This window comes from Carcharhinus amblyrhynchos, chromosome 10 (assembly GCF_965287045.1).
Source record: "Carcharhinus amblyrhynchos chromosome 10, sCarAmb.v2.hapA, whole genome shotgun sequence".
Taxonomy (NCBI): Eukaryota; Metazoa; Chordata; class Chondrichthyes; order Carcharhiniformes; family Carcharhinidae; genus Carcharhinus; species Carcharhinus amblyrhynchos.
The window spans coordinates 74,142,427-74,164,259 of NC_137333.1; the positions used below are offsets into that span (position 1 = coordinate 74,142,427).

Sequence of the window (21,833 nt, forward strand, 5' to 3'; positions counted from 1 at the left end):
TCCACATTGTCAGGTAAATCCCACTGCAGTAGCAATTGCAATAATTCATATAAAACTAGTAGGAATGCAGTATCTTTCTATTAAAGGTCTTTCATAAATTATATCTTGCTACAAATGAGAATTGACAAATATTAAAGAAAAGCTGCACACTTACCTTTGGCCTTGTATCCATTACATACATGAAGTAGCTGTTGGTATTGGTTCTGCTTATAGCTTGCAGCATATGCTCATCTTCTAGACACCTAGCACTAAAGCCAGACAATGGTTGGCTGCATCGACAAATGGCAGCCTAGAAAGAGAGCAAAAGATTGGTGAAGTAACTGACATTTTTCTTTAAACATGTGCATCAAGCATCATTATTTTGCTGTACATCTGATTTCATTCATATTTCCATAGAGAGCTGTTGACCTTAAAGGTGGCAGTGATTATCTCTGCTGTCTCACAGCACAAGGGACTCCAGTTTGGTTCTGGACTTTGGTGCTGCATGGAGTTTGCTTGTTCTCCAAACGTCTGTGTGGGTTTCCTCCTGGCACTCCAGTTTCTTCCCACAGTTCAAAGGTGTGCGGGTTAGGTTGATTGGGATTACTATTTAAAGGGCGAAAAGCTGCAGCATGCTACAGTGCAGAGGGACCTGGGGGTCCTTGCGCATGAGTCGCAAAAATCCAGTCTGCAGGTGATCAAGAAGGCGAATGGGATGCTGGCCTTTATAGTGAGGGGGATAGAATATAAAAGCAGGGAGGTCTTGCTGCAACGGTCCAGGATACTGGCAAGGCCGCAGCTGGAGTACTGTGTGCAGTTTTGGTCGCCACACTCGTGCAAGGATATTTTGGCCTTGGAGGGAGTGCAGAGGAGGTTCACTGGACTGATACCGGAGATGAGGAGGTTGGACTATGAAGTGAGATGAAATAGACTGGGTACGTACTCGCTGGAATTTAGAAGGATGAAGGGGGATCTTATAGAGACGTATAAGATAATGAAAGGGATGGATAGGGTAGAGGTAGAGAGATTCTTCCCGCTTAGAAAGGATAGCAGGACTAGAGGGCACGGCCTTAAGATTTTGGGGGGGGGGGGGGGGCGCAGTTTAGATTGGAGTTGAGGAGGAACTTCTTCACTCAAAGGGTGGTGAATCTCTGGAATTCTCTGCCCATTGAAGTGGTGGAGGCTACCTCACTGAATATATTTAAGTCACGGGTAGATAGGTTTTTGACAGACAAGGGAATTAAGAGTTATGGGGAGAAAGCAGGAAAGTAGAACTGATCTACTTCAGATCAGTATGATCTTATTGAATGGCGGGGCAGGCTCGAAGGGCTAGATGGCCTACTCCTGCTCCTATTTACGTTCTTATGGCCACACTAAATTGCCCCTCAGTGTCTAAAGATGTGCAAGTTCAGATGAGAAATTTATTTACCTGCTCATTGTAATGCACCAAGCTAATATGACAACATTCAATGTCTCTTCAAGGACTCCAGAATATTTCCTGCCACTAAACCATCATTCCAAATAGTAAACAGCTTTTGCATGAAGTATTTCCCAAGATCAATCCCAAACCTGCCTTTGGCTGGTTTGCAATAATGACAAAACAGAGCACCAACTTGCTTCAAGTTGTAACATCTCTTTTACATAACAAAAGTAAATACTAGATATTATATTATGAACTTAAAATTGATATCTAGTAGCTATAGTTTTCAGAGTTCCTTTATCTTTGCTCCTCCTTAAGGAGTTCCCTTATACATTACACAAACAGTTAAGGTTCATTCGATTCTTCCCTGAGTAAGAACATAGGAACATAAGAAATAGGAGCAGGAGTAGGCCATCTAGCCCTTCAAGCCTGCCCCGCCATTCAATAAGATCATAGCTGATCTGAAGTGGCTCAGTTCCACTTTCCCACTTTCTCCCCATAACTCTTAATTCCCTTGTCTGTCAAAAACCTATCTGCCCGTGACTTAAATATATTTAGCGAGGTAGCCTCCACCATTTCAACGGGCAGAGAATTCCAGAGATTCACCACCCTTTGAGTGAAGAAGTTCCTCCTCAACTCCGTTCTAAACTGCTCCCCCCTTATCTTGAGGCTGTGCCCTCTAGTCCTGCTGTCCTTTCTGAGCAGGAAGAATCTCTCTACCTCTACCCTATCCATCCCTTTCATTATCTTAGACGTCTCTATAAGATCCCCCCTCATCCTTCTAAATTCCAACGAGTACAGACCCAGTCTATTTAATCTCTCTTCATAGTCTAACCTCCTCATCTCCGGTACCAGCCTAGTGAACCTCCTCTGCACTCCCTCCAAGGCCAAAATATCCTTGCGCAAGTGCGGCGACCAAAACTGCACACAATACTCCAGCTGCGGCCTCACCAGTGCCCTGTACAGTTGCAGCAAGACCTCCCTGCTTTTATATTCTATCCCCTTCGCTATAAAGGCCAGCATCCCATTCGCCTTCTTGATCACCTGCTGCACCTGCAGACTAGGTTTTTACAACTCATGCACAAGGGCCCCCAGGTCCCTCTGCACCGTAGCATGCTGCAGCTTTTCGCTCTTTAAATAGTAATCCCTCCTACTATTATTTCTGCCAAAGTAGATAACCTCACACTTGCTAACACTGTACTCCATCTGCCAGGTCCTCGCCCACTCGCTCAGCCTATCCAGATCCCTCTGCAGACTTTCCACACCCTCCGCACAATTTGCTTTTCCACTCATCTTTGTGTCATCAGCAAATTTCGTCACCCTACACTCAGCCCCCTCCTCCAGATCATCTATATAAATCTTAAATAGTCGAGGCCCCAGCACCGATCCCTGCGGCACTCCACTAGTCTCCAACCACCAATCAGAATAGCACCCATTGATACCAACTCTCTGCCTCCTATTAGACAACCAATCCTCTATCCATGCTAACACCTTACCCCCCAACCTTCTGAAGCAACCTTTTGTGCGGCACCTTATCAAATGCCTTTTGAAAATCGAGAAACACCACATCCACCGGTTCCCCTCTGCACTAGTCACATCCTCATAGAAATCCAATAAATTCGTCAAACACGACTTCCCCTTAACGAGTCCGTGCTGCGTCTGCTCTATCAAACCATTCTTTTCTAGGTGCCTCGCTATTTCTTCTTTGATGACGGATTAAAGCATTTTTCCAACTATAGACGTTAAACTAACTGGCCTATAATTCCTTGACTTTTGCCTGCTACCTTTTTTGAACAGCAGTGTAACATTAGCTGTTTTCCAATCTTCCAGCACTTCCCCAGAATCCAGCGAAGTTTGGTAAACAATCACTAAGGCATCTACTATCACCTCTGCCATTTCCTTCAGAACCTTGGGATGCATTCCATCCAGTCCTGGGGACTTGTCCACCATCAGTCCCGTTAGTCTATCAAGCACTACCTCTCTAGTGACAGTAATCGCATTCAGGCCCTCAACTCCTACCATCCTTTTATCCTTAATATCTAGCAAACTATTCGCGTCCTCCTCCGTGAAGACCGAGGCAAAAAACTTATTTAAGGCCTCCGCCATTTCCTCATCTCCCACCACTAAATCCCCCTTCTCATCCTCTAAAGGTCCAACATTCACTCTGGCCAGCCTCCTCTTTTTATATTTGTAAAAACTCTTACTGTCCTTTTTTATATTTAGTGCTAGTTTAGCTTCAGTCTATCCTTCCTTTCTTTATCAACTTCTTAGTCATTCTTTGTTGATTTTTAAACCTCTCCCAATCTTCTACTCGCCCACTACTTTTAGCCACTCTAAACACATCAGCTTTTAATTTAATACTCTCCTTTATTTCCTTCGATAACCACAGCTGATTATCCCTCCTCCTACATTCCTTCTTTACCATCGGAATATATTTCTGTTGAGCACAGAAAAAGATCTCCTTAAAGACCCTCCACTGTTCCTCAGCCGTCCTACCACCCAATCTGTGCCCCCAATCTACATTTGCCAATTCCTCTCTTGTCCTATCGTACTCCCCTCTATTCAAACAGAGGGCACAGGTTCGGGACCCTACTTTCTCACCCTCCATCTGCATCAAAAACTCAACCATATAATGATTGCTCGTCCCAAGAGGATCCCTCACAATAAGATCCCTAATTCTTCCTGCCTCGTTACACAACACCAGATAAGAACATAAGAACATAAGAAATAGGAGCAGGAGTAGGCCATCTAGCCCTTCGAGCCTGCCCCGCCATTCAATAAGATCATGGCTGATCTGTTGTGGCTCAGTTCCACTTTCCCGCCCTCTCCCCATAACCCTTAATCCCCTCTCTTATCAAGAACCCATCAACCCGCTTCTTAAAAATATTTAGCGAGGCAGCCTCCACCACTTCAACGGGCAGAGAATTCCAGAGATTCACCACCCTTTGAGTGAAGAAGTTCCTCCTCAACTCCGTTCCAAACCACCTCCCCTTTATCTTGAGGCTGTGCCCCCTAGTCCTACTGTCTTTTTTGAGCGGGAAGAGTCTCTCCACCTCTATCCTATCCATCCCATTCATCATCTTATACGTCTCAATGAGATCTCCCCTCATTCTTCTAAACTCTAACGAGTACAAGCCTAGTTTATTCAGCCTCTCCTCATAGCTCAATCCCCTCAACTCCGGTATCAGCCTAGTAAACCTCCTCTGCACTCCCTCCAGGGCCAAAATATCCTTGCGCAGGTGCGGCACCCAAAACTGCACACAGTACTCCAGCTGCGGCCTCACCAATGCCCTATACAGCTGCAGCAAGACCTCCCTACTTTTATATTCAATCCCCCTCGCTATGAAGGCCAGCATCCCATTCGCCTTCCTGACCACCTGCTGCACCTGCAAGCTGGGTTCGCTCCCTCGTTGGTTCCGTCTCACACTGTTCAAGGAAACTATCCCTACAGCATTCCAAGAACTCTTCCTCAAGTCCACCGCGTCCAACTTGGGTCAACCAATCAATATGCAGATTGAAATCCCCCATAATTATCGCTGCTCCATTTCTGCATGCATCATTTATTTGCTTGTTTATAGCCTGCCCCACCTCCAAGTTATTATTTGGGGTCTATAGACCACACCCACCAGTGTCTTCCTCCCCTTACTGTTCCTTATGTCCAAAGGAACAGTATATCACCGCCCCCTGGAATTTATTTTACTTCTCCTTAGTATTCCAGTTATTCTCCAAGGCACAAGATTTTATGGGCCTTCCATTAGTTTCCAGCTAAGTGATCCTCCAACTTCCCTTTAAAGTGTCATGTCTCAGGATTCCAAGTTCGAGCACTGGCCTCCTATAACCCCTGTGCAGTGACTTAAAACGTCAGAAAACATTCTTGGTTTCCAATAGCCCATTCCTTTTTTAAACTGCCACCAATCTGATTAGTTCTAGAACCCCAACTGGAACAAGGTTATGATCTTTTATAAAACTTTTATAGCTCTGACTTCTTAAGTCAATGTGACCCCAACCTTCTAAGTGTAATAAACTCCAAGTCTGCCAAAATCACATTTACTTTAGGATTGCTCATCAGCTTTTTAACCAGACAGCATCATTTTTCTAGAGTTAAAGTTTCTCTCATGGAGACAAAGTAGAAAGTGTTGAGAGCTTCAAATTTTTAGGTGTCCAGATCACCAACGACCTGTCCTAGTCCCCCCGTACCAACACTATAGTTAAGAAAGCCCACCAACGTCTCTACTTTCTCAGAAGACTAAGGAAATTGGGCATGTCAGCTATGACTCTCACTAACTTTTACAGATGCATCATAGAAAGCATTCTTTCTCGTTGTATCACAGCTTGGTATGGTTCCTGATCTGCCCAAGACCGCAAGGAACTACAAAAATGTAGCTCAATCCATCACACAAACTAGCCTCCCATCCATTGACCTTGTCTACACTTCCCACTGCCTCAGCAAAGCAGCCAGCATAATTAAGGACTCCACGCACCCTGGACATTCTCTCTTCCACCTTCTTCCTTTGGGAAAAAGATAGAAAAGTCTGAGGTTGTGTACCAACTGATTCAAGAACAGCTTCTTCCCTGCCACTGTCAGACTTTTGAATGGACTTACCTTGCATTAAGTTAATCTTTCTCTATACCCTAGCTGTGATTATAACACTACATTCCACACACTCTCATTTCCTTTTCTATGAACGGTACATTTTGTCTGTATAGCATGCAAGAAACAATACTTTTCATTGTATGTTAATACATGTGACAATAATAAATCAAATCAAAATAATTCTACAGCTATCAACCTGCTTGAGCACACCCTCACCTTTGACACCATGCCCTCAGTAAAACCCTTACTCTCTCCCATCTGGCTGTTACTCATGGTACAGCCCCACCTTCAAGTCAAACAGGTGTACACTTAATATAATCAAGTGTGCAAATCATTTAACCACCGAATACCAAGTTTAGCTGGACAAGATCATTTGGCTTCAGCAGTTCAGCTTATTTTCAGTTTCCTCCTTGTTCTTTTTGCTTTTGAAAACAAAATATACCCTATATAATTCTGTTGCTTCTCTCATCATTCTCTGCCTATGTTTGTAGAATTTGCTTTTTTCTTGTGTTGTTTTGTTAATCTATCACCAGCTACTTCTCCAGGAAAAAAGATAACTGTGAGATCTTGTCAATAGTATGTATGCTAGAGATGATGACAACGAACATGGATACACTTGAATAACCACACCTGCTTTTGGTGGAAAAAGTAGGACAACGTGGGGAATCTTCCTTTGCTCCTGAACTTGGAACTCCCAACAATAATGGGCTTGCTCACACTCCTGGGAACATACAAGTCTGTTGGATATGTATCACAAACCTATAGTTCGAAGAGACCATGAATATTAATGAAATAAAAATGCTAAAAGCACCCATATAAAGAAATATCCACTACCCACATCATTAAAATAAATATTTGGCAACATGAAATTTAATTTTGTCAAATAATAAAATATAATTTTAAACAAGTAGAAATAGCATTTTTATTTACTTCTGAAATTAAACATGTTATAATGTCAGTATCAAATTCATCTAAAAAAATCACAAAAATGCTACAATGAATATTCAATACTGTTGGCTCACCTTCCAAAGGGGAATTGCTATGCAAGTTATTAATTAAGAAAGTGTGTTTTTAACTGTGTATCAAATATGTAAACAGGCTCTTAATGGAACAATTACATATTAAGCGAAATGAAAGTGAACTACAAACACTTTTTTTAAAAACTTTTCAGATGACACAATAAGTAGTCCTGGAGTATATGCATGCAAACACCCAAAACAAAACTTCCAATCCTGACTGCACTTTGGTGTTGAGGAAAGTGAAGAACAGAACAAAGAATAAAAATCACCTATAGGATCATGATACAAAATAATCACAAGCAAAAATGTGAGCATCTCATTCAGTTGTCATTGTGCACTCCTGGATGGTGGGTTCAAGACCAGCACTGTCTTTTTGTAAATGACTGCCAAAGGCAGACACTTGAGGCAGGAGGTTACTGGAACTAACCAGAGCACAATGAAGCAAGTATGTATACGCAAGCTTTTTTTCACCTTTGTGTTCCTATTAATGAAATATGCCCAGAAAGATATTCTGTAAGAGGACAGAAAGCTAAATGAATAAGTAAATGTTCCTCTCTGTCTGAACTGTTCCAATAAATATTATACACACTATCTTTTCCAATTGTCTCTTACCTTGTAACCTCTGTTTACATCAGTTAACTGCCAGGTATTATTTGGGATTTTCATACGTTGATATTCGTCACTTAAATTAATGACTTTCCACCCCAAAGCCCTCTCATATTCAGTCTTCTTAGGGGTATATGAGAACGCATACAGGTCATCATATGTAACTGAAATAGAGCAACAGTTAAATGTTTATGAAATCTACAAGTACTTGTCACAAATAAAAGGCAAAAAACTAACTTATATTCACATTCATTCAATCCAAGCGATAATTTGGCAAAACATAAAAGTATTGGTCCTTTTTAAATTATACATTTAAAATAACTGGGAAAATGCTGCACATAATTCAATTACAAAATTGCAATACCACAGTGTCAAAATTGCAATTAGAGATTGTGAATACCATAAATATAGATACATTCAAGCATCGCAAAAGCTGTATCCACCATTATGCCAAACAGTGATAACATTTCATATTACATTATTTCCTTTCCAACATGGTGAGTTCAAAATAACAGGTTTGTTATTGCAAGAAGCAGAACTGAAATCAAGTGTTTCTCCTAGAGATAAGGATGAAGTAGTAAGAGATAGAGACAAAGACCTAAATACAATGGGCTGCTCTTGCATACCACCCAGTGGTTGTTCAAGAGCTGCATTTGTAGAAGAACAGGAGCTATTAACCTAGCTGACCATCTGATGAATGTCCAAGGGGGGAATAAAAAGTGTATAAAGACATTCATGTGGTTTAACAGAAAAAAATTTTCAACTCATTACATTTTGGATGTTCCTTAAGTACAATCAAATTGCATTTAGTACAAACTTCAGTATAATAAATCCCACTCCACTCTTAAAAAAAAAGCACCCCCACTTGTGTTGGCATGAAAAATTTCATTTTCTATGGCAGATCTTTGAGGTTCAAAATTATGAACATTTCACTGATTTGGGTTCAAAGCATCTAGCAACCCAGCTGAGACTATCCTGACTGTTTTTACATTGCTCAACTCAATCTGTCTGGTTTTACAATCCTAGTCAATATTATAACTTGATGGGAAGATTCCAGAATGGAACCCTGGCTGAAAAGACCGTAACCATTACTTGTTGTTATAAAACATGGAGAAGAGTCACAGGGCTGCTAATTAACAAGAACACAGAAACATAGAACATAGAAGATAGGAGAAGCAGGAGGCCATTTGGCCCGTCAAGCCTGCTTTGCCATTCATTACGATCATGGTTGACCATCCAACTCAATAGCCTTTGGAGAAAAGCAACATTTATTAGACATGAAAGGATTGGATTATGATACGATGCTCCTTTTACACACCTCAATCTTAAAACTTGTGCATTTAAATTAACGTGGATTACAACGTCTATCTTCAGCTACAACAGTCTCAGTTATAGACCATCACTTTAAACCCACAAGATCACTGATAAAATTCACTTCAGGTTATATGTTTATGAATTTCTCCTCAGAATTCCCCCAGATAACTGTCACATGAGAGTTTCCAAACTCCATCCTCAAACACATGAAAATCTTTCACACAATCAGCAGTTTGCATCCAGAAACCCAGTTCAGGTTTTCCAAATGACTCTTCTAAACAAAGTTTCCACTCCACTTTTTAACACTGAATCCAGTATCCTGTTTTTACACCTCTTTAGGATGTCTTGACCACTGAACAAACTGTTCACAATTGCTTTAACGCTTGATTATCAGTCTCTAATAAAATAGTATGAAACTTTACTTCAGTTGTATTAAGACATTATATCCCAATTCCCTGGTTAACTGGACAGTATCTGGTACTTTGGGATGCCTGCCTCTTTTCACTGTCCCACTCTGTCCAGTTTCTCTCCTGACTGAGTTGACTCCCTGGTGTCCTGTCTTTAACTGCAATATATCCAGTTAAAACTACAACCTAAAAGCTTTTCTGCATTAAAGTTGCTAAGCAACCACTGCTTATTTACCCTTCTTGCAGTAGCCCTCTAAGCACAATAGAAATGCAGTTGGAACTGAACCAACCCCCATACAAGCAAACGCCTTTGTCCAGCATGAATCCAATTATAGATTTTACCCTTCCAGGCACAAACATTAAATTAAATGCACTTAGAACTATACCTTATTTCAAATGTTTACCAATACAAATATAAATCCCTTAAAACTACTTTTGTTTTCCTAACATGAGTCTAAATTAAATAATAGGTCCCAGATATGAAATGGCAATGAATTAACCAACTGCATCACTCAGCTTTAACTGGTACACTGGGAGGGGTTGAAGGAATACACCCAACTGTTCCTCATTCCCATAACCACTTTGCACCATTGAGCAGGAGGTTTCTCCTAACCCATACTGACTATTGTGCAGGTCCATTTGAGTTAAATACTTCAGATTAAAAAAGTGAGTTTGTACCCAAGGATGACTAACTTTCTAGCCCATTCACAAAATAGTTATCAAAAGTAAGGAGACAGGAAGGTTTTCTTAAGTGCTCTATGCATTACAAACTGTTCTTTTCAACAAGCTGATGAATTTATTACAGTTCAGGCAAAATACTTTCAAGGTTTCTTTAGCTGGAGTCTTTGTTGTGATGCATTGACACAGGACCAGATGCGAGTCGGCTACAGATGATTAGAAATAGTCCTGTGAGACAATGGCCACATTCTAATTGCAAACTGTTTCAGGTTAGAACTATTAAACGCTATTACTGCTGAACTTAACAGAATTTACATATAAATCTTAGATGCAAAGCATCATACCAAGCAGGTGAGTACATTTTTTTTCTAATATAGGATATGTAGTAAGTGGCAATAATAGTGCCAAGTTAAATTTAATAACTTTTTTTGAAGATCTTTATTTATCAACATGCACTGCTTACCTGGTCGCGAGAGCTTGAGCAAGGAGTTGTAAATGTCATGACAGTCCCTTTCTCTGGGAATGATGAAGTGAATGACCCGAAAATTCTTGCACTGTATTACTAGCGGACATCCAACTGCTGTCAGGGAAAGTTTTTCTACTACGGCAATGTGATGATGCATTATCTAAAGAACAGCAGTTAAACATAGAATTGTTTAAATGTTCAAGTATTGCAATATGCAATTAATTTATGTTATCTAACCATTTGGAGGAAGGAGAAGGAACAGGGAAAAACACTTCAAAGGTACTTAGAATGTTCACTTATTGAATATGTCATTACAGTAGAATACATTTGTAAAGAAAATACAGTGGGATGCAAATGAAACAGGGTTGCCATGGATGACACCAGTTAAAGCGCGCACATCTCCAGGAAAATAAAGAGCCTCTTTCTGCACTTAATTCTTGCGATCTAAGCTTGCAAAAGATTGCACTAATAAGCAGTTCCCTTAACACTTTTGCTGTCATCTACATTACTGATTTGTGCAAACCAACGGATGTTCAATTTATCATTGTACTCTAAACGTCTTGTACATATTACAGCGGTGGTGGTGCTGGAAGTCTTAAAGTGCATCAAGGAAAGTAAATCCCCTGAATGTGACGAAATGTATCCCAGGACATTGTGGGAGGCCAGGGAGGAAATTACAGGTCCCCTAGCAGACATATTTGAATCATCGATAGTCACAGGTGAGGTGCCTGAAGATTGGAGGATGACAAATGTAATGCCTTTGTTTAAAAGAGCTGCAGGGAAAAGCTTGGGAACTAGAAGCCAGTGAACCTCACATCTGTTGGGTAAGTTGTTCAAAGGTATTTTGAGAGATAGGATCTACATGCATTTAGAGACTGGATTAGGGACAGTTAGCATGGCTTTATGAGTGGAAAATCATGTCTCACAAATTTGAGTTTTTTGAAGGGGTAACCAAGAAGGTAGATGGGGGCGGTGCAGTTAATGTTGTCGACATGGACTTCAGCAAGGCCTTTGACAAGGTACTGCATTGTAGGTTGTTGCATAAGGTTAAATCTCACGGGATCCAGGGTGAGGTAGCTAAACGGATACAAAATTGGCTTGATGACAAAAGCCAGAGGGTGGTTGTAGAAGGTTGTTTTTCAAACTGGAGGCCTGTGACCCATTGGTGTGTCTCATGGATCACTGTTCATCCAAGTCATTTATATTACTGATTTGGATGAGAATATCGGAGGCATGGTTAGTAAATTTGCAGATGACCCCAAGATTGATGGCATAGTGGACAGTGAAGAAAGTTACCTTTGATTGTAATGGGATCTTGATCAATTGGGCCAGTGGGCTGATGAATGGCAGATAGAGTTTATTTTTGATAAATGCAAGATGATGCATTTTGGTAGATTGAACCAGGGCAGGACTTACTCAGTTAATGGTAGGGCATTGAGGAGAGTTACAGAACAAAGAGATCTAGCTCCTTGAAAGTGGAGTCACAGGTGCACAAAGTGGTGGGGAAGGCATTCAGCATGCTTGATTTCATTGGTCAGAACACTGAATACAGGAGTTGGAACGCCTTGTTGAAGTTGTACGAGACATTGGTAAGGCCACACTTGGAATACTGTGTACAGTTCTGGTCACCCTATTATAGGGAGGATATTATTAAACTAGTAAGAGTGCAGAAAAGATTTACCAGGACTTGATGGTTTGAGTTATAAGGAGAGGCAGAATAGACTGGGACATTTTTCTCTGAAGGGGTGATCTTATAGAGGTCTACAAAATAACGAGGTCATAAATCAGCTCAATAGTCAATACCTTTTCCCAAAAGTAGGGGAGTCTAAAACTAGAGGGCATAGGTTAAAGTGAGGGGGGGGGGGGGGTGTGGAAAGAGATACAAAAGTGTCCAGAGGGGCAATTTTTTTCACAGAGGGCAGTGTCTGGAAGAAGCTGCCAGAGGTTACAGTAGAGGCAGGTACAATTTTGTCTTTCAAAAAACACTTAGACAGTTACATAGATGGGTATCAAGGGAGATGGGCTAAATGCAGGCAATTGGGACTTGCTTAGGGTTTTAAAATAAACGGCAGCATGGGCATGTTGGGCCAAAGGGCCTGTTTCCATGCTGTAAACCTCTATGACTCAATCTTTTCATTCTTCAAGTTACTCCATCCCTAAATACTGAAAATGAAATTTTCAAAATATTAAAAAGTAGTATTGTGCATATTTAAAATACCTGCAAGTTTCCAATTTTTTCTACAAGATAAAAAGCACATCAGAAGCAGCATCCCTTACAACACTTAACTGACAATCCTCTATACAACTACATCATTAGTCTGGGAGAAATATGTAAAATGAGGTTGCTTTTGATTTTTGTGTCAAGGAAAAGTCTTATGAATTAAGATCTAAGAATGCCTTTGGAAAATTACAGGCCAAAATATTTCTCAACAAAACAGCGTGAGAAGTACATAAAGCGTAGAAATCACAGAAAAATATCAGTTGATAGGTAGGAAATATAGAAATAAGAGAAATGTAATCTGATTTTCAGGACATGACAAGTGATATACTCTGTCAATCTGGATTGGAGCCTCACCTTTTTATCAAATGTATCAATAGCTTGAATAGAGTGATGTCTATATAAGTTTGCAGAGGACAGAAAGGCAAAGCGAATATACAAAACTATGATAGACAAAAGTTAATGTCAGGAAATGCAAGATCATCCACTTTCATTCCAAGATGTAAATCACAAATATTTTTCTTAACAGTTAAACTGTGTAGGTTCAAAGGGGTTTGGGTGCCCATGCAAACAAATCACAAAGTTAGCGCACAGGGGCATAAAGTAATCAAAAAGGCTAGTGGAACATTGGCTTATCATCTCCAGGGACAAAAATACAAAAAAAAGGGCAGAAAGTCACACTTCCGGCGTACAGGGCTTTGATGAGACCCCAATCAGGAGTACTATGTTGATTTTAGACACCAAATCTCAAGAAGAAAATATTAATTTTAGAGAGGATACAGCTCAGATTCATCAGGATGACATTCGGGCTGAAAGAGTTAAATTGATTACAGGTTGCATTAAATTAGTTTGTATTGGATACTGAAAGAATGAAAGGGTTCTAGTATCTCCTTTGTGGGAAATCATAAAACTAGAGGATAGTTTAAAAAATAAGGTGTCTCCAATTTAAGGAAATTAGAAGTTTTTGTTTTCCTCTGAGGGTCATGAATCTTTAGAGCTCTCTTCCCCAGAGAACGATGGAGGCAGAGTCAATGAGCATTTTTACAATCAAGGTAGATAGATCCTTGATTAACAAGGGAGCCAAAGGTTATCAGGAGTAGATGGAATGTCAAATTCAGCCATGATCTTATTGAATGGTGGAGCACACTCTAGGGGTTAAATGGCCTGCTCCTGCTCCTAATTCATATGTTTCTATTTCCTAGAGACAATTTAGTTTGTGTTTGATTGGGATTGGATTTGGTAGATACTGAGTATTACTTCCTCTGACAAATGATTCCAGAATAGAAGGGCACAATCTCAAAGATGATTTAAGAGCATAATCAGGAAGCACTTTTCTGCAACAACTTGGGGTGAAAATTTGTTGTCTTCCAAAAAGACTGGATATGAAGTTAATTGAAATTTTTAAGATTGGGATTGCTAAATTTGTGTTTACTAACAATGAAAAGGATTGTGATCAATGACAGATAAATAGAACTGATGTGTAGGTCAGGTGTAATGAATAAAAGAGTGAGACAGAAATTGAATGGTCAACTCATTTACCCAAGTTCCTAAATGAACCAAATGAGTCAGCAAATGAAATTAATTACAAGTGTCAATGCTTTTAATGTGGGGCATGTATACACACCACAATGATAATTATCTTATCCATCAGGATCTCTTTACTCATGTGTTGAAGGAGCCATTCCTCAATAGAGGGTTGGGCATGAGACACAACGAGTTTCAGCATGGTGCCAGTAAAAAACAGCATCTGCTCCAATCTATTTTCGTTAACATACCAATGGTGCCAAACACTACCGAGATTTGTTGTAGCTTCAATATGCCTTTGGCGTAGGCTCATGCAGGGCTGTTGTTGGAGGCACCAGTGTCAACAATACATTGAGCGATGACATCTGTGTCCCAACAGCCATTGTTACAACAAACAATAATATAGTTAAAGTATTAACAGGTAATGATTTCAAATTTGCAATTAATCAAATGTGACAGCAGCAGAGTGCCACCTTAATTTGTTCGGATTAGAATCAAGAACTGAATCAAGCAAAAGACAATTTAAAGTTGGTGCTGAAACGCTGTAACAGTCATCAGGAATGATTTATTCCTGTGAGAGCCACACACATCTCAAATGTCAAGGGAACCCGCTGAAAGCTAACAAATGAGATCATACTTGAAATCAGAATGACAACAGAAAATTTTGCCACAAAAAATTTTAGACAAGGGTAATATTTCATGAACTTGCATTGTGGAGAAGACCATGAGTGTGGTCCACGATATAGTCCACGATCCTGAGCATGGGCTAATAAATACTTTAAGAGTAAATACAGTGCTTTCCAAAACTAAAATAATTATGGCACTCCCCAGTTTTGCCATCGCAGCAGTCCTTTTGAAACTGTTCAAGAAACTCATAGGGCTACATTCTTTTTGCAGTTATAGTTGTTATTAACAAATGTAATTATTATAGGCTGCACCGACGTATTCTGTTATGGAGTGGTTGGATGTGCCAAGATCAATGGCAGCTCCTTTATTGCCAAATATAAATCAAGCATTTTTCTACAGAGAACAAATTTAATGAAGAAATAATGTAATTATACACAGACAATGTTTGTTCACTTTCTTATAGCAGTATTTCAAGTTTGAGAGCAGATTGATTTACTCAGCAACAGTTACTGAATGGCAACATCATAGTATAAGAACATAAGAACATAAGAAATAGGAGCAGGAGTAGGCCATCTAGCCCTTCGAGCCTGCTCCACCATTCAATAAGATCATGGCTGATCTGTTGTGGCTCAGTTCCACTTTCCCGCCCTCTCCCCATAACCCTTAATCCCCTCTCTTATCAAGAACCCATCAACCCGCGTCTTAAAAATATTTAGCGAGGCAGCCTCCACCACTTCAACGGGCAGAGAATTCCAGAGATTCACCACCCTTTGAGTGAAGAAGTTCCTCCTCAACTCCGTTCTAAACCGCCTCCCCTTTATCTTGAGGCTGTGCCCCCTAGTCCTACTGTCTTTTTTGAGCGGGAAGAGTCTCTCCACCTCTATCCTATCCATCCCATTCATCATCTTATACATCTCAATGAGATCTCCCCTCATTCTTCTAAACTCTAACGAGTACAAGCCTAGTTTATTCAGCCTCTCCTCATAGCTCAATCCCCTCAACTCCGGTATCAGCCTAGTAAACCTCCTCTGCACTCCCTCCAGGGCCAAAATATCCTTGCGCAGGTGCGGCGCCCAAAACTGCACACAGTACTCCAGCTGCGGCCTCACCAATGCCCTATACAGCTGCAGCAAGACCTCCCTACTTTTATATTCAATCCCCCTCGCTATGAAGGCCAGCATCCCATTCGCCTTCCTGACCACCTGCTGCACCTGCAAGCTGGGTTTTTGCGACTCATGCACAAGGACCCCGAGGTCCCTCTGCACCGTCGCCTGCTGCAGTTTTTCGCCACCATCCATCCATTATATATGGTATTAAGCACCATAAATATTAAATACAATTAACACAGGGTTTGAAAAGCATTTCTAGTCAAACCTTAATAAGTTGTAATTTAGAAATTTAAAGGGGGTTAGCTTTAAATCTGAACTAAAACTGAAAAAAATGGCCTGAATCTTTGTTCAAATATTTTGTCAGTGGAAATGTAGAGTGGAACTTCACCTAATTTTATGAATGCTTTCTGGAGTTGGGGTAATTTTCTGGCCTCCACCAGGCATTCCAACAGATTGGAGTTGGAGGGTGCGAGTAGCAAGTGAATTTTATTGCAACAGGCTTGAGACCTATCCACAGTAGTCTGGGAGACAGTTTCCATGTTAGTGGGTGAAGGAAAATATAAATTTTGCATTTTAAATCTGATGTCATCACTGTTGTCGTCTGTTTGATCAAGTGCACAAGCTCCTTGACCATTGATAAGGGATTTGAGCATTTTTGCAATGTTATCTTAACATCTGTCATGGGCTGGAATTCATCATTAGGGAGCTAATAGCAGGACATGTAGAAAATCATAATACTGTATTGACTTTGCCGGTTTGCACGAAAGAGAAATTATACTTGACCAATTTATTAGAGTTCTTTGAGAGGGCAATAAGCAGAGTGGATAAGGGGAAACCAATAAATACACTGGCAAGAACTGTACCACCCTGCCCCCCTCCACGGAATCTGCAACAGAAATGTCCATTGACCTCGGGCAGGAATTTCTGGTCTCACTTGAGAATAAGGCCGTAAAATCCTGCCCCACTATACTTGGATTTTCATAGAACATAGAACACTACAGCACAAACAGGCCCTTCGGCCCACAAGTTGCGCCAATCATATCCATACCTACCAGGCCATAGAACTATCTGTAACTCCCAATCCCATTAAATCCCATGTACTCATCCAGAAGTCTTTTAAAAGACCCCAGCGAGTTTGCGTCTACCACCACCAATGGCAGCCGATTCCACTCACTCACCACCCTCTGAGTGAAAAACTTACCCCTAACATCTCCTCTGTACTTGCTCCCCAGCACCTTAAACCTGTGCCCTCTCGTAGCAACCATTTCAGCCCTGGGAAATAGCCTCCGAGAATCCACCTTATCTATTCCTCTCAACATTTTATAAACCTCTTATCAGGTCACCTCTCAACTTTTGTCTCTCCAGGGAAAAGAGACCTAGCTCCCTCAACCTAAGGCATGCCTCCCAATCCAAGCTTGTAAATCTCCTCTGCACCCTCTCAATAGCTTCCACATCCTTCCTGTAGTGAGGTGACCAGAACTGCACACAGTACTCCAAGTGGGGTCTGACAAGAGTCTTAAAGTTGCAGCATTACCTCCCGACTCCTAAACTCAATCCCTCGATTAATGAAGGCTGATACACCATACGCCTTCTTGACCACATCCTCCACCCACGAGGCCGATTTAAGAGTCCTATGGACCCAGACCCCAAGATTTTCAAAAGACATTCGATAAGGTTACTACACAAGAGCTCAAGTACTAGTAGTGATATACTTAAATGATACATTAGAGGATTGGTTAACTAACAGGAACCAGAGTCGGGATAAATGGAACATTTTCAGGTTGGCAAACTGTAACCAATGGACTGATACAAGGATCAGTGTTGAAACAAAACTGTTCCGATCTATATTAATGACGAAGGGACAAACTATATTGTAGTCAAATTTGCTAACAAGGCAAGAATAAATAGGAAAGGGAATCGTGAGGGGGATACAAAGAGTCTACAAAGGTAGGGTAGTATGATAGGCTAAGTGAATTAACAAAAATCTGGCACACAGGAATATAATGAGAGATTGTCCACTTTGGCAGAAAAGATAGAAAAGTAGAATATTCAAATGGAGAGAAACTGTAGAATACTATGGTACAGAGGGATCTGGGTGTCCTTCTACATAAACACTAAATGTTAGCATGTAGGTACAGCAAGTGATTAGGAAATCAAATGGGATATTGCCCTTTATTGCAAGAGGAATGGAGCATAAAAGTAGGATGCCTTGCTACAACTGTACAAGGTGTAGGTGAGACCACACCTGGGGAACCGCTTGCAGCTTTGGTCTCTTCATGAAGGAATACACTTGCAACGAAAACAGTTCAGATGTTCACTGGATGATTCCTGGGATGAAGGAATTGTCTTATGAGGAAAGAGTCCAAGAGAAGGAAATCTCACCATCCTCACCTGGTCAGCAATGTGGTTGACTCTTTGAAATGGTTGTCGTTATTTTGCCAGGCCTACGTGTGACTCCAGAACCACAGCAATGTGGTTGCCTCTCAACTGCCCTCTGAAGTGGCCTAGCAAGCCACTTAGTACAAAGGCAATTAGGGATGGGCAACAGACACTGTTCTATATATCATAAAATATTTTAAAAAAATGAAAGGTTCAGCATGTTGGGCCTATACTCATTGGAATTTAGAAGAATGAAAGTGATGTAAATCATAAGATTCTGAATGAGTAGATACTGGGAGAACAGTTTTTTAAAAAAATCTAATTTAAATGGAAATATGGTAGATTTTCTTCTTTCAGGGTTGCTAGTCTTTACAATTCTCTACCACAGACAGAAATAGATGCTGAGTTATTGAATGCATTCAAGGCTGAGTTAACCAGATTTATTTACAAGGGAGCCGATGGTTAACGGGGAACAGGCAGGAAAGAGTAATTATGGCTAATTACTGAATGGCGCAAGCTCTAAGAGCCAACAGGCCTACTTCTGCTCCCATTACTTATGATCTTATAAATACTTAATGCCCCTCTATTCCCTATAATAATGCTAATGCCAGGAACAAATTTAGGTTTCCTGTGTTCTGCTCAGGGGAGACAATGGCCTAGTGGTATTATCGCCAGATTATTAATCCAGAAACACAGCTCATGTTCTGGGTACCCAAATTCAAATCCTGCCACAGCTGATGGTGGAATTTGAATTCAATAAAAAATGTTTGGAATTAGGAGTTTACTGATGATCATGAAACCATTGTTGATTGGCAGAAAAACCCATCTAGTTCACTAATGTTCTTTAGGGAAGGAAAACTGTTTTCCTTACCTGGCCTACATGTGACTCCAGAACCACAGCAATGTGGTTGCCTCTCAACTGCCCTCTGAAGGGGCCTAGCAAGCCACTCAGTTGTATCAATCGCTACCAAGTCTCAACAAAGAAATGAAACCAGACCGACCACTTGGCATCGATCTAGGCACCAGAAAAGACAACGACCAAACAAACAGCCCTTTCGACCCTGCAAAGTCCTCCTACTAACATCTGGGGACCAGTGCCAAAATTGGGAGAGCTATCTCACAGATTAGTCAGGCAACAGCCTGATATAGTTGCCCTCAGAGAATCATACTCAAAGATAACAGTCCAGACACCACCATTACCATCACTGGATATGTCCAATCCCACCAGCAGGGCAGTCCCAGCAGAGGGGCAGCCAGTGGTACACAATCAAGAGGGAGTTGCCCTGGAAGTCCTTAATATTAACTCTGGACTGCATGAAGTCTCATGGCTTCAGGTTAAACATGGGTAAGGAAACCTCCTACTGTTTACCACATTCCGTCCTCCTTCGGCTGATGAATCAGTACTTCTCCATGTTGAGCAACACCTGGAGGAAGTACTGAAGGTGGCAAATTCACAAAATGTATCCTGGGTGGGGGATTTCAACATCCATCACGAAGAATGGCTCGGCAGCAGCACTACTGATCGGGCCCTAAAGCGTATAACTGTTAAGACTGCGTCTGCAGCAGGTGGCAAAGGAACCGACAAGAGGAAGAAACATACTTGATCTCATCCTTACCAATCTGCCAGCTACAGATGCATCTGTCCACAATAGTATTGTTAAGAATGACCACCACACAATCCTTGTGGAGACAAAGTCCCGCCTTCACATTGAGAATAACCTCCATCAGGTTGGCACTATCACGGTGCTAAATGGGACAGACTTAGAAGTGATCTAGCAACTCAAGACAGGGAATCCATGAGGCACTGCGGACCATCAACAGAACTGTACTCCACCACAATCTGCAACCTCATGGCCCAATATATCCCTCACTCAGCTATTACCATGAAGCCAGGGGATTGATCAACCCTTGTTCAATGGAGAGTGCAGGAGGGCATGCCAGTAGCAGCACCAGGCATATCTAAAAGTGAGGTGAAACTGCCAAACAGACTACTTGCATGCCAAAAAACAGCAAGTGATAGACAGAAGCTAAGCGATCCCTCAACCAACAGAACAGATCTAAGGTCTGCAGTTCTGCCACATCCTGTCGTGAATGGTGGTGGACAGCTAAACAACTCACTGAAGTTGGAGGCTCCACAAATATCACCAACCTCAATGATGGAGGAGCCCAGCACATCAGTGCAAAAGATAAGGCTGAAACATTCGCAACAATCTTTAGCCAGAACCCAAGTGGATAATCTATCTCAGTCTCCTCCAGTGGTCCCCAGCATCACAGACGCCAATCTCTAGCCAATTTGATTCACTCCACATGATATCAGGAAACAGCTGGAGGCACTGGATACTGCAAAGGCAATGGGCCCTGATAATATTCTAGCAATTGTACCGCAGACTTGTGCTCCAGAACTTGCTGCTCCCCTAGCCAAGCTCTTCCAGTCTAGTTATAACACTGGTATCTACCCAACAATGTGGAAAATTGCCCAGGTATGTCTTGTGCACAAGAAGTAGGACGATCCAACCCAGCCAATTACCACCCAATCAGTCTACTCTCAATCATCAGTAAAGTGACAGAGGGGATCATCAACAATGCGATTAAGCAGCACCTGCTCAGTGATACCCAGTTTGCATTTTGCCAGGGTCACTCAGCTCCTGATCTCATTCATCCTTGGTTCAAACATGGATGAAAGAGCTGAATTCCAGAGGTGAGGTGAGAATGACAGCCCTTGACACCAAGATGGCACTTGACCAAATATGGCATCAAAGAGCCCTAGCAAAACTGGAATCAATAGGTATCAAGGGGCAAACTCTAAGCTGGTTGGAGTCATACCTGATACGTAGGAAGATGGTTGTGATAGTAGAGGGTCAGTCATCTCAGCAGGAGTCCTTCAGGGGAGTGTCCTTGGCCCAACCATCTTCAGCTGCTTCATCAATGACCTTCCCTCCGTCATAAGGTCGGAATTGGGGATATTTGCCGATGATTGCACAATGTTCAGCAACATTCATGACTCCTCAGATATTGAAGCAGTCCATGTTCAAATGCAACAAGATCTGGATGTTATCGAGGCTTGGGTAGACAAATGCCAGGCAATGACAGTGTCCTTTGACATTCAATGGTGTTAGCATCACAAAATCCTCCATCAACATCCTAGGGGTTACCAAGATGTTCAACTGGACTCACCTACAAGAGCAGCTCAGAACCTAGGAATACTACAGCAAGTAACTCACCTCCTGGCTCCCCAAAGTTCATCAACCACTCACAAGGCACAAGTCAGGAGTGTGATGGAATTCTCTCCACTTGTCTGGATGGGTGCAGCTCCAACAACACAAGAAGCTTGACACCATCCAAGACAAAGTAGCCAGCCTGATCGTTTGTAGATGTGGTGCCATTCATTCCTTCCATCACTGACACCCAGTAGCAGCAATGTATTCTTTCTACAAGATGCACTGCAGCAATTCACCAAAGATCCTTAGGCAGCACTTTCCAAACCCATGACCAC

General features: G+C 41.5%; 1 protein-coding gene across 1 annotated transcript in view; it reads right to left on the reverse strand.

Annotated features, from left to right (window-relative positions):
* mtmr6 (myotubularin related protein 6) overlaps positions 1 to 21,833 on the reverse strand; it is a 56,256-nt gene that overhangs the window by 25,921 nt on the left and 8,502 nt on the right. The window contains exons 3-6 of the mRNA XM_080197355.1: positions 10,481 to 10,643; positions 7,625 to 7,782; positions 6,624 to 6,752; positions 155 to 289 (exon numbers count right to left, since the gene is read on the reverse strand). Coding sequence (XP_080053481.1) covers positions 155 to 289; positions 6,624 to 6,752; positions 7,625 to 7,782; positions 10,481 to 10,643 — 585 coding nt within the window. The remainder of the gene's footprint in view (positions 1 to 154; positions 290 to 6,623; positions 6,753 to 7,624; positions 7,783 to 10,480; positions 10,644 to 21,833) is intronic.